The sequence below is a fragment of the Pongo abelii genome, chromosome 17 (assembly GCF_028885655.2).
Source record: "Pongo abelii isolate AG06213 chromosome 17, NHGRI_mPonAbe1-v2.0_pri, whole genome shotgun sequence".
Classification (NCBI taxonomy): domain Eukaryota; kingdom Metazoa; phylum Chordata; class Mammalia; order Primates; family Hominidae; genus Pongo; species Pongo abelii.
In genome coordinates this window covers 65425779-65437934 of record NC_072002.2, presented here as the reverse complement: position 1 = coordinate 65437934, position 12156 = coordinate 65425779, and the positions used below count along the sequence as shown (strand labels likewise).

The following is a 12156-nucleotide window of genomic DNA, read 5'->3' as shown; positions in this document are numbered from 1 at the left end:
GACACTGAATGGGTCAGCTTGGATGGGATGAGGGAGGTGAGACCAACCAGAGCATGAGGCTCACAGGGTGGGAAGCCTCAGGGTGTGTCCTGAGCACACAGGAAGGACATGGGATGGCTAAGTGGACAGCAGGGATAAGAAGATGCTAGAGGCAAATTCACCAACCACATAGTTTTCAAGCCATAGAATTTAGAGCTGGAAGAAATTTTGGAGATCGTCTAGTCGAGCTTCTGCTGGCACAGCTCAGAGTGATCAAAGCCACATAGTAGAGCCAAGACCAAGAACCGGATCTCCCTCCATGCCTCCAACAACTTTTCAGGCTAGTGATCTTCCTAGCACCCTCTAGCCTCCCCTAATTACTAACTCTAGTCCTCTGACTACCGTGGAGCTAGGAATAGCTTGGGAATGCTGCAAGTATTCTTGGGGATTCTGTGGACCACCAGTATCCGCCATTCCAGCCAGACATACCTTGTGGGAGTAATGCTGATCAACGATCCTTGCCAACCCGAAATCCCCAATCTTGAGCACGAGGTCCTCTGTGCTGATGAAGATGTTGGCGGGCTTCAGGTCCCTGTGCAGCACGTTGGCGGAGTGGATGTACTTGAGCCCACGGAGCAGCTGGTACATGAACAGCTTGGCATGCTCTTCTGCCAGCGTGCCCTGCTCCAGCAGGCGTGCCAGGTCGGTCTCCATGTACTCCTGGACGATGTAGGCCACGCTGAACTTGAACAGCTCACCCTGCAGGTCAGTGCCCTTGGGCCCGAGCACCTCGTACACTTTGACGATGTTGTCATGGTCCAGGCGCCGAATGATCTTGATCTCTCGGAGCGCATGCTTCATGCTGCGGGCGTCGCTCAGGGCAATCTTCTTCACGGCGACCTTTCGGCAGGCCCGGCTGTCCATGGCTGACAGCACCAAACCATTGACACCGAAGCCCAGGGGTTGGAAGTCAACAAAGCGCCCACCGAGGTCATATCCGTAGGCACTGGCGATGCAGTCACCCTTCTCTGCCATTGTGGGCTCAGTGATCTGGAGCTGCCCAGGTAACACAGGGGCAGTCAGGAAAGGCCAAGTCTCGGCTAGTGGCCTCCCTCGCACACCTCATTCTGTCAAGTCCCACGGCTGAGGGATGTGTTTTCTCCTAGTGAGGTCACTGCCACCAGCTATCTGGAGACGAGAATGGCATATGGCCATGCTTGCTGAGCTGCGCTAGTTGGGGGCGCAGGCTGTTGTCTTAACCTGCATTGAGAGGGCTGTCTACTAATTCCTGTGTTTCCTGAACCCTCCTTAGAGCTTAGAATGGCTCATATTTCTTTTAAAGCTGGCATCTTGGAAAGAAAACTCAGTATCATTATCTATGGAATGTCAAGTTTTCTACCATAGTGGACTGCAAAGTAAAAGATGCAGAAACTCTCCCCTTTGAATACTTTGTTACAAGAGGCTCTTTCTGGCTGAAATGCAAGAGTTGTTTGCTGAGCTGGACTCCTTAAGATGCTCCAAAGCTCAGCTGTGTCACAGCCTCTCTCTGTGTTCCAAGAAGTATGCAGGGATCCCATCAATGAATTCTGGAGGCATCCAGGGGCTTCTTTCTACCTCTCCCGTTTCTACCAGCTCACCTTAGATTCCAAAACCTGAGCCAGTCTGGTGAGCACTGGTGAAAAAAGCTGGAGGAACACAAGCACCTTTCATGAGCTCTACCCCAAGTTACGCCTGAGGTTCCAAATGCAGGGGAGCTCAGCTGCCAGGCCAGGATCCTCTGGAGCCTTTGGATGTGGGCAGCATCCTCTTTCGCCAGCTCATCCACGCCACCTCACCCAAGACTGTATTCCACTGCACCCAGAGAGGCTGCAGGAATGTGGCATCTTTCAGACCAAGGCTCCTTCCCTGTCAAAGAAATAACGTTGGGTAAATTTCCACACTCCAGCTTCCAACACCTTCCCACTTGCGTCTTTTGTTAACCAGCCCAAGTGTTATTTGATCTGTCCAGCCAGCTGAAACACTGCTTGCTCAGGGGATTCCGGGCTTTGCACTGCCCAGCCACCCTCCTGCTGTGTGTAGCACTCCCCTGGAAGAGAGAGAAGATGGATTGATTTGATAAGACCATCAGATGCTGTGCCTCTTATGACAGTGCCTGCTCCCCCAAGGTTAACATGTGCAAATTATGGGGGAAAATTATCCCTTCTGACCTTTGCAAAATTAATTTGTTTTATGCTCTCCAAACACACACATCAGCGCTAGCTAGGAAGGGTGAGAGTGGAAAGTAACGAGTTGCTGACAGAAAACAAAGGATTGATACTCGTGTTTTTGCACTTGGGTTCCTTTTCTTCCTTCTTTTACAAATGTCTTTGAACATTTTAAGAGGCTTTCACAGGGACTAAGATGTAATGACATTTGTATCTCTTGCTTTCCACATAAGTTGAAGAAGCCCATGTACCAAATTACAAGGAAATAATGTTGCCACCCATAATAAAAGGACTCTCTTTGCCCAGAAACCAGGGTGCAGAGTTCCCAGTGCTATATCAAGACCGGCATGGTGAGCTGTATTCTTTTTGACAATGTGACCTCGCTCTTCGAAGCAATGGGTCAAATCTAAACTTCACTGTCCCTGCCCTCTGGTGGCTGTTGACTCAAATTACAGGTATAGGAACTAAGTGGGGAGAAAAAACCCTGCAAAACTAGAAACGTAAATTCAGATCTCTGATGTAAGGTAATATCATAGCGTCTAAGAGACTGGCAGGTTTTCTAAGTTCATAAAGACCACAGACACACAAAGAAAGAAGACTGTATCCAACACAAAGGCGTGAACCTGGCAGACTGCTGCTTTATTCTCATATCGCAGGGCCTCCTATAGAGACACTTTCCTATCTGAACTTTGCACAACTCTGCAAAGATAAATGAAGCAAAAACGATAGTCAACTCAATGCTCTGAAATTAAGGTGGCAAATTAGGGGACACAGATGATCTGAAATAGTAAACAATCAGATCCCCTGTAAAGACTTCTAATGAAAGAAATTTGCCAAGGGTCTAGAACATAGTAATTGCTTAACAGATGTTACCTATTGTTGCTGTTTAGTTAAACATTCCCTTGCATTTGAATAAGATGTACTCAAGATTCTGATAATTTGTCAGAGCTTCGGTAATTCTGTTCTGCATGTTTTTACTGGGTCCAGGAACAAAACAACCATAGACTTACAGAATTTCAGATTGGGAAGAAATCTAAGAAAACAAGGCCCGTGGTCCTTACCTGGAGATGGTACTTCCCTCCTCACCTTATTTGACTGGGAGTCACTACTGGTATTTAATGGGCAGGGCTGGATTTGCTAACCATTCTACTGAGCATTCCCACCTCCACGCCCAAATGCCCAGAGCACGTCCACTGACATCCACCCCTCCACCCCTAAATGCCAACAGCACTTCCACTGAGAAACATCGATTCTGATTCCAGTTCTCACTTTACAGGTGAGGACACCAAGGCTTGGAGAGCACCAGCTTAGTGCTTTCAGCATAGACAGGGTCAATATCCATCTGATGAATGGATAAATGAATACCATTCACTCTGTTTGAGGATGCCCACCCACTAAGAGACAGTGATGGGAGCACCCGGTGAACCAGATTCTATGGCCTGTGCTAGAGAAGTTGACCTGGATACCTAACTCAGGGGAATCAAAGAGCCTCCGCAGCTCCCCATTCTCTCCCTCCTTGACTCCTGCTGCCCAAGTCACGTAATGGCAACTACACTGAAGCTTCTCTTTCTCCCCACAAGGCTGGTCTGATTCCCAAGGGCATAGCAGAAAGAGGCAATTGCATATTATTATTTTTTTTAGGAAGAGACATGCTTAAGCCTTCTTCCCTTTCCAGCTCCTGCTGGGTTGTAAACAGAGAGAGGAATGAGCACCTAAGCAGAGAGGGGATGACATCACAAGCAAGCTGAATGCAGGATTTGCTTGAGATCAGCTGCAATGCAGATAATCAGCGAATAATTAAGAGGTGCTTTATTTATTTTTAAAACTCTTTCCCTCTCATGCATGGGAGGGACTGTATCCCCTGTGTGTGTCTCTTTTTCAGTGGTCTTCCCAACATGCTGTCAGCTTTAGGGGCCAGGTACCACGTCAACGTGGCAAGCCTTGATTCCAGCCACTTCACCTTTCTTGTGGGCCGCTAAATAGACTCTTTCCTGCCTGGCTTCTTTGCTTGTATCTTCCCAGTTCCTGAAATATTCTCCTGCTTCCCCACCACCCCCATTTGTTGAAATCCTATCATTCAGAATCCAAAGTCTCACTTCTTTCCTAAAGCATCCATCCTGGTTCTCAATGACATGTCTCCCTTTTCTAAACTCCTGTGGCACTCATGTGTATGCTGTGTTTGGCATTTACCATACATTAGCCTGGGCTGTTATTTAACTTTTTGTACATGTCCATCTCCCAACTAGACTGTAAGCTTCACAAGTAGCTTACAGGCCACAAAGTAGAGCATAGAAAATATCCGTGGACTGGAAGGAGCTGAGTACCATTCACCATGTCTACACAGTGGTGATGCCCAAGTTTCCTAGGTGGTCACTGTCCCTTGTGATACTTGCCATGGAAATTATTCAAAGGGCACATCTCACAACAAGCCCTAACCACTCAGACCAACTAATATTTCTGAACTTCAATCCTCTTAGTAACATATTCTGCTTAGATGCTGCCTCTCTTAGAGTTTCAGTGCTCTAATCAGGCAGCCTCTTGTCTGACCATTTCTCTGTTCCCATTTGAGTTTATTATTATGCCTCTCTTCTCAAGCCTCTTCATTTTCTGTTTATTTCTTTCCTCTGTTTCTTTATGGAGGAATTCTTTCCAATTCCTCTGTAACTTGCATTGTAAGCCCTTTGCCTTTCTCCCTAAGTAGGCTGATTACAAGGCATCCACCACCTAAGAAGTTTCAGGTTAGTGGTCCATTTCTTGCATGATATGCTGAGAGGGGTGGGCCCATTGGCCCTGGGGAAGAGCAGACTGGCATCTGGATGTGTCCACCTGGGCAGGGGAGTGGTTATGGCAGCTCTTGGTGTGGTGCAGCTTCTCAGGGCAAAGCCCAACCATTCTCACCTCAAAGGTGGTGGTTCAGAGCTGCTCCGAATCACAGGTGTGATTTCAAACCCAGGGAGGCGGCATTCACTGTCTGAGATGGAAAGGTCACTCATTCAATCGTGCTTGAATGACACCCAGCAAGAGGAATGCATGGAACTCTTGCAAGGGCAGCAAAGGTCCCCATGATTCCATGGCTGGGCATCGTAATGAAACACAGGAATAGAAAGTTCCACCCTCAGGACTCTGAACAATGGAGTTTCAGCTCTCAACTGCTTTCTCACTGACTCTCAGGCAACAGCTTAGTTGAGGCCAATTAATTATTCTCTCACTCATCCAGCCTTTTAACATGCGGAGGCAAACCAGAGATGAGATGGTGTGTGCCAACTGTCCCTTTCTGGGATTCCTGGGGCTTTGGTTTACAAATCAGCTTTGGAAAGTCTAAATTTAGACTTACCTCCCTGTCTGCTCAGATCCTCCCGAACCTCATGCTGTCGACTTTCCACAGGAACTATCTCCCCAGCAAGGTGCTGACATTTCACAGACGCTGCTTTCTTCCCCTCTCCTGAACACTCTGAAACTTACAGGAAGCCCTTCTCCCGTGGAGCCGCTATTTCCAGCTGAGCATGCTATGCACTGCACAGTTCTAGGTGGCACCATTCACATCACAGTCAGTCTGACTCCAAGGCTCATGATCCTAATAAGTCACTGTGGTCTATGTGAATAGAGTCCTCTAGACCAGGGATTGGCAAACTTTTTCTATAAGGAGCCAGATAACAAATATTTTCATGTTTGTAGGACATACAGCCTCTGTTGAACCACTCAACACAACTTAATTCTGCCTTTATAGCACAAAAGCAGCCACAGACAATATACCTGAACAAATGAGCATGGCTGCATTTCAATAAAACTTTATTTACAAAAATAGGTGCTGGGCCAGATTAGGCTTGTGGGCTGTAGTTCGTGGACCTCTGCTCTAGACTCCATGGGAACATCCTCTAGCTCATTCACAAGCAGGCCCTGAAGTGTGTTGCGACCCGGCCCCTTTCTGGCTCCTCCTGCACTGCACTGTCTCCTTCCTCTTGGACTCAGTCTTCCTGTTGCCCCTCACTGCGACACTATCCCAGGCCTGGCCTCCTAGGGAGCTACCCTAGGAGGTGAGGCTTGGTTCAGCTCATATGCAAATTTGATGCCCTCAGGGCCCAGCTCTCAGCTTTCCAAAAGCTACCTAATCTGGCCTAAAGGTCCCTTCTAGTTCTGCAATTCTGTGGTACGGCTGATGTGCCTCATTCTGCAACCCCACTTGCATTTTAACAGAAGCCTTCTGGAGAGATGGCAAAGAGCACATGATGAAGATGGTGGAACTGCATGTCCTGAGGGTTTACCAGAGGCCAACAGCTTCACCTGATTATTTCGGTTGGGTCTCACAACACCCCTGTGAGGTTGATATCATTCTCCATGGAGCTCCAAGAGGGAAGTGATTTTCCCAGAGTCACCCTCTGGCAGGTGAAGAATCTGGGATATCAACTCAGGTTGGTCCGAGTCCAACGCTCATGCTCTAATCACCATAGTATGATCTCAGCTCCAGCGAGTGACTCTTACCACAAACCGTCTAGGCTCAGTGTGAGTTTTCAGGCCCAGTGAGGGAAAAATGTGGGGTAAGCATACCTTGTGGTATGTCTCAAATTAAAGCAAGAGGCAGCCACCTTTTCAGCCTTTGTTCAACCCAGTATGGAGGCCACAGTAAGCCCATTCTAAGGATGGAGAAACCGAGAAATAGAATGTTGAAATAATATTAAAAGTGGTGTAAAAAACCCTGGATTTTAAACAACCACACCCCCACCTTCCATCATGTTCTTGACCTTTAACTGCGAACCTCAGACATGCTGGAGCCTGTGGCACAGGGACTGGGCATCCTGGGGATGAGCTGGCTGACTTGCAGGCATCCTGACTAGCACGGCCTGTAGCTGACACTGACTGTGGCCACCTACCCAGGAAACGTTCCTGCTTCCTCCTCACGAACAAACCAGGTCTGGTTCGGCCATCAGGCAGCTGAGCCTACCCAGGAATGACTCCCAATGGGTCTAAACCAGGGTTTCTCAGCCTCAGCACAGTCAACATCTTGAGCCAAGTGATCCTTAGCAGTGGGACTATCCTGTGCATGGCTGAATGCTCAGCAGCATCCCTTGCCTCAGCCTCCTAGGTGCCAGTCACACCCCCAAGCTGTGACATCTGAAAGTGTCTCCAAACACTGACAACTGTCACCTGTCGGGAGGCACAAAATCACCTCTGATTGAAAATCACTGGTCTCAATCAGCAGTTTTCAACAGGGTTGGTGTTGGCATTTGAGCTGGGTGCCTCGGACTCAAGGTCAAGCTGTTGGCCAGGGCTGCAGTCATCTCAAGGCTCAAATAGGGAGGAAGATCTGCCTCCAAGCTCACTCAGGTGATTACACAATGACTCCAGCCTCAGCTTCTGCAGTTCTCTCTGTTTTATGGGATTGTACCATACACTATCGCTGGAAGTTTAACAACTCTGGTTCCAACCCACTAAATGCCAATAGCGCTCCCTGGTCCCTGGGTCCGACTCACATTTCCCGGAGTCCCAGGAGGCGATGTCATCTCCCAAACCCATCCCTGTTGAGGACCATGAATCTAAACCAACTGTGGTAACACAATTCCCTCTTGGCAGTGATTGCTTTAGGGGTGGTCATATGATCCTGTTCTGGTCAACAAGCCTAAGGGAAAGTCTGCTGGGGAGTCCTAAGGGAAAAGGTTTCCTTCCCAAGCAAGAAGAAATCCTACTTCCTGTTTGTGGATGCGGTTGTAGAGGAAGTGGTGTTGGTGCTGCAGCAGCTGTCTTGAGGCCATGGGGGGAGGTGGCAGAGGAGTGTGGGACCTTGCTGGCATCGCTGAGGAGCTGAGCCACGCCTGCAACTACCCACCTCCAGCTTTCTTGCCAAGAGAGACTGTTAAGCCCTACTGCTGTTTAAGACATTTTTGCTTTGGACTTTTACATTTTTTTTCACTTGAGGCTGAGATGATCTAACTGACAGTAACTTGCTCAGCACATGGTTGGTCTAAATGGAAAGTGGGAAGAGGTAGAACACATGGCTTCTGACCTCAAGAAGCTTATATTCATACTGGGGGAGTGGAACCACAACAGTAATTACGGAAACAATGCAGGAACATTCAGGGGTCAACTGTGTGATCCCTACTGCAAGTGTAGCAGGAAGCGGGGTGAGTCCCATCAATCAGAGAGGCTCCTGGAGGATGTGGAAGGCAGCTTCCCAGATGCCCCAGTGATCCTGGTTTTCAGGCCCTGTGTCATCCCCTCCCCTTAAGTGGGTGCTGGACTCACTGACTCATTTCTAAAGAATAGAATTTGGCAAAAGGAATGGGATGCCACTTCTGAGATCAGGTTATAAAGAGCCTGTAGCTTCCATCTGAGGTAATCACTCTCTCCTGTTCGCTTTCGGGGAAGCTGCTGCTCCTTCTTGAGGCAACCCTGTGGGGGGATCCCTGTGAGTTCTCAGAAATGGACCTGCTGGCCACCGTGTGAGTGAGCTTGGAAGCAACGCTTCCCTGAGTTGAGCCCTGAGTGGACTACAGCCCTGCCAACAGCTTGATGGACATCTCAGGACACCTTGAGTCAGAGGCGCCAAATAACTGTGCCCAGATTCTTGACTCTCAGGAACTGCGTGGTAATAAATGTTGTTTTTAAGCCAATAAATGTTGGGACATTTGTTGTACAGTGATAGCTAACTAATGGAGAGGAAGGACTTGGAGATCTGCAGTTCTTTACTTTCTAAAATAGAGAAGAGGCCTTGAAAAGTCCTCCTTGAGTCTGGGGTCCTGGGTCTCACCTGGCATGGATCTCATTAGGTTCCACAGTCAGATAGAATTCTGGGGAGGAGGGGAACCTTACCTGTCTGTTTTCACTGATGTAACCCAGGGTCCAGGGCAGTGTCTGGCATATAGAGAGGGATTCAATAAATAAATATCAGTGGACACAGGAATGGCTCCATGTTTGCAGTAAGATTTTGGTTATGGCACAGTATAACCCACATGGAAAGATAAATTTAAAAAGCATCCCTGAGGCCCAGAAAAGAAAGTTTTTTAAATCCCTCCAGAGTGAGTAGGGGCTAAAAGCAGGGGTTCAAGGGAGGAGGCCACACAGGACCGAAAAGCACAATGACCAGAGGTGTTTCCTCACCGAGTTAAGGACTGCTGTGTAATCACTGATCTTTACCACTGAGACTCAGCTGGGTCTTACTCTCAGCGGTGGCAGGGGGACCCCCAGGAATTAGGAGAAACAACTCTTCCTGGCTTTCCGGGTTTTGAAACTAAGCACTGCTCCCTCCACCCCAGAGGAGTGCAGGCTGCAGTGGTTCGTGTGGAATGACCCGTGCACTCTCAGGAACTCATTTTCCTTTGCAGAAACCCTGATATATGGGCAGATGGCTGCTCCTAATGGTGCCGCCCATAATGCCAACCTTGGGCTACAGTCCCTATGCCTGTTCCTCTCTCATGCTCAGCACCACTCCCAGCCCAGGACCTGGGATGACCCTTCACAAACACCAGCCAGCAGGACACCAACTGACCTGAGCCAAAAGCCCAGCTTAGTCTAAAATAAATACATCTCAAGCAGAGGAACCACTGACAGGCTCTGCTGTCCATGACGGGCCTCAGGTGAGCCTTCTCCCCCTGGGACGTGTGAGCCTGTGGTGACTGCAAACATCTTAAGGTCCCTGGGAGGAAGTGATGCCACCCACCCTGGGTTGTGTTTCCCTTATACGGTTTTCTAAAGAACACGCCTGTGGGGACACTGCTGAGAAAGAAACAGGAGGGGACCCTGTTGTCTTCACCTCCCTGAGGTGGGGTGGTTAGAGGAAAGAATTGAGGGAGGGAAGAGAAGTTTGCCGAAGGAACATCAGATGCTGGGTGGGGAGTTCCCTCCTCCCCAAAGAGCAAACTCCAGGAGCGTTTGGGCTTTGCTCTGTTTTCCTTTTGAAAATTACGTAACCAGCCAGGGAGAACAAAGCCTTCCCATGCCTCTCAGTGATACTAAAATAGCACGGAGAGAAATTCCGGCTGCCTCATCGAAACTCCAGCTCCACATCAGCAAAGCTGGGGAAGGGGAGCATCTGGGTCTCTGCGTGGGAAGTCTGGGAGCCGGTGGCCGTGGGCATAGTGCCAGCTGCACAGAGGCCCCTGCCCAGGCTGAAGGCTGAGTCCAGCTTCTGGTCCACAAGTGTGCCAGGGTGCATGTGTAGCACGTGTGTAAATCCTTCTGATTTTAAACGACTCCTGCAACATTTGACCCTTGTAGATTCAAGGGGAAACTTCTCTTTTTAAAGGAAGGAGACCTGAGATAGCAGAAGATGGTGGCCTCTTTCAAAATCTAAATCAGTGCAATTATGACTTCAGTGGCTAAATAAGGTGAGGCCCTATTTGGGGCTTGCTTTGTTTGGGCTGTGTTCTGAAGGGAAGTGATCCCAGCCAGGTCTGAGCTTCTCAGAGGAGAGGCAGAGCCTGCATCTTTAATTCTCCCACACTGGCTTGAGTACTTATTGAACGGTGCCTGCAGGCCACTGTGCCTTCCCTGAATTGGGAGATAACTCTGTGAGCGCACATTTAATAAGCCATCATGGGAATGCAGAAAGTCCTCTGGCAGCTCAGTGTTCAGACCCGAGTTTTCCTGCCAAATTTTGGGACCCATAAATGGGACCACTTACTTTCTACCTGCAGGGTTAGCCCATGGCAGGGATGCTCAAAGATCCTTGGCTTGTAGTTACAGGAGTCCGTATTATCTTGCTTTCGACCAGCAATGGCAGATGTGTGCCGTATATACTACTTCACTCCATTTTGTGCCTATGGCAGACATTGATAATCAGTCATGACTCTCTCCTGATGAGCCAGGAGAATCAAAGTCCTTCTAAAACAGCACTCCTGAGAGCCTCTGACAAGCACCTGGAGCTGGCACTCAGGCGGAGCCTATGTGCATCGGTGGCCTTGACTCTGACCTCACACTCCCATTGCTAACGGGATCTTTCTTTGTCTCTGGCACCAAGCCCTGCCTTGTTCCCCAGACACACAGACCAACTCAGCTAGCCTTTATTGAGGTCCTCCTAGGTGCTGGGCATAGTCGTACACATTCAACAATGTTTAAGTTGAAGTTTCATTAGTTACACTGTGAGGTAGGTGGAACTATTCTCAGTAGACTAATCAACTCAGCACAGTGCGTGGTGCACAGTAGGTGCCCTGCAGGTGCCCATTCTCCTCCGCTTCCTTCCATTTTGCAAAGAGTTGAAATGACTTCCTCAAGATCACACCCTAGAAGGTAGAGCCTGGGTTCTAAACCAGGTATGGTTCCAACACCAGTGAACTCTGTCATCTCCCATGGGGCTTCCTGTTACAGAGCACTCTTGAGCAACCTTGAGTGCTTGCTTCTGTTTTTCTAATTTTCCCAGTTTCTCGGAGAAGGATTTACCTTGCTTCCTTAACTCATCTTGGGAACTGACATCCTTTCTGACTGTCTCTAGCCTCTGATCTCCAGTCTCGCTGAACTCTACTCACCAGCCATAAAAGCTGGTAGCTTTTCAGCTCATAGATAATGTCACATTTCCCTTGCCTCTGGGCCTTCACACTTGCTGTTCCTTTTGTCAGGAAAACCTGTTCCTTTTGTTAGGGAAACTTCCCCCCTTCTCTTTGCCTGGTTCTTTTTTTTTTTTTTTTTCTTAGACTAGGGTCTCGTTCTGTCACCCAGGCTGATGTGCAGTGGCTCGATCATAGCTCAGTGCAGCCTCAAACTCCTGGGCTTAAGAGATCCTCCTGCCTTAGCCTCCTGAGTAGCCAGGACTACAGGTGCATGCCACCATGTCCAGCTAGGTTTTTCTTTTTAAAAACTTTTGTAGACATAGGTTTCATCATGTTTCCCAGGCTGGTCTCGAACTCCTGGGCTCAAGCAATCTTCCTGCCTCAACCTCCCAAGGTACTGGGATTACAGGTGTAATCCACACCCAGCCACTAATTCTTATTCATCCTTTAGGTCTAAGTTTAAATGTCCCTTCCTCCAGGAAGCCTTCCCTGATGTC

The 12156-nt window shown here is 48.7% G+C and overlaps 1 protein-coding gene across 5 annotated transcripts in view; it reads right to left on the bottom strand.

Moving 5' to 3' along the window:
• Positions 1-12156, bottom strand: part of MAPK4 (mitogen-activated protein kinase 4) — a 169886-nt gene that overhangs the window by 66147 nt on the left and 91583 nt on the right. For 2 of the 5 annotated variants that reach the window (XM_054537939.2, XM_024235894.3), the window contains exon 2: positions 469-1884. The exons of 1 other annotated variant lie outside the window; for it this stretch is intronic. In XM_054537939.2, coding sequence (XP_054393914.2) covers positions 469-1014 — 546 coding nt within the window. In that variant the 5' untranslated portion in view covers positions 1015-1884. Of the gene's footprint in view, positions 1-468; positions 2066-12156 lie in introns of all 5 variants that reach the window. 2 more of the 5 variants (XM_054537937.2, XM_054537940.2) reach the window with 1 other exon arrangement.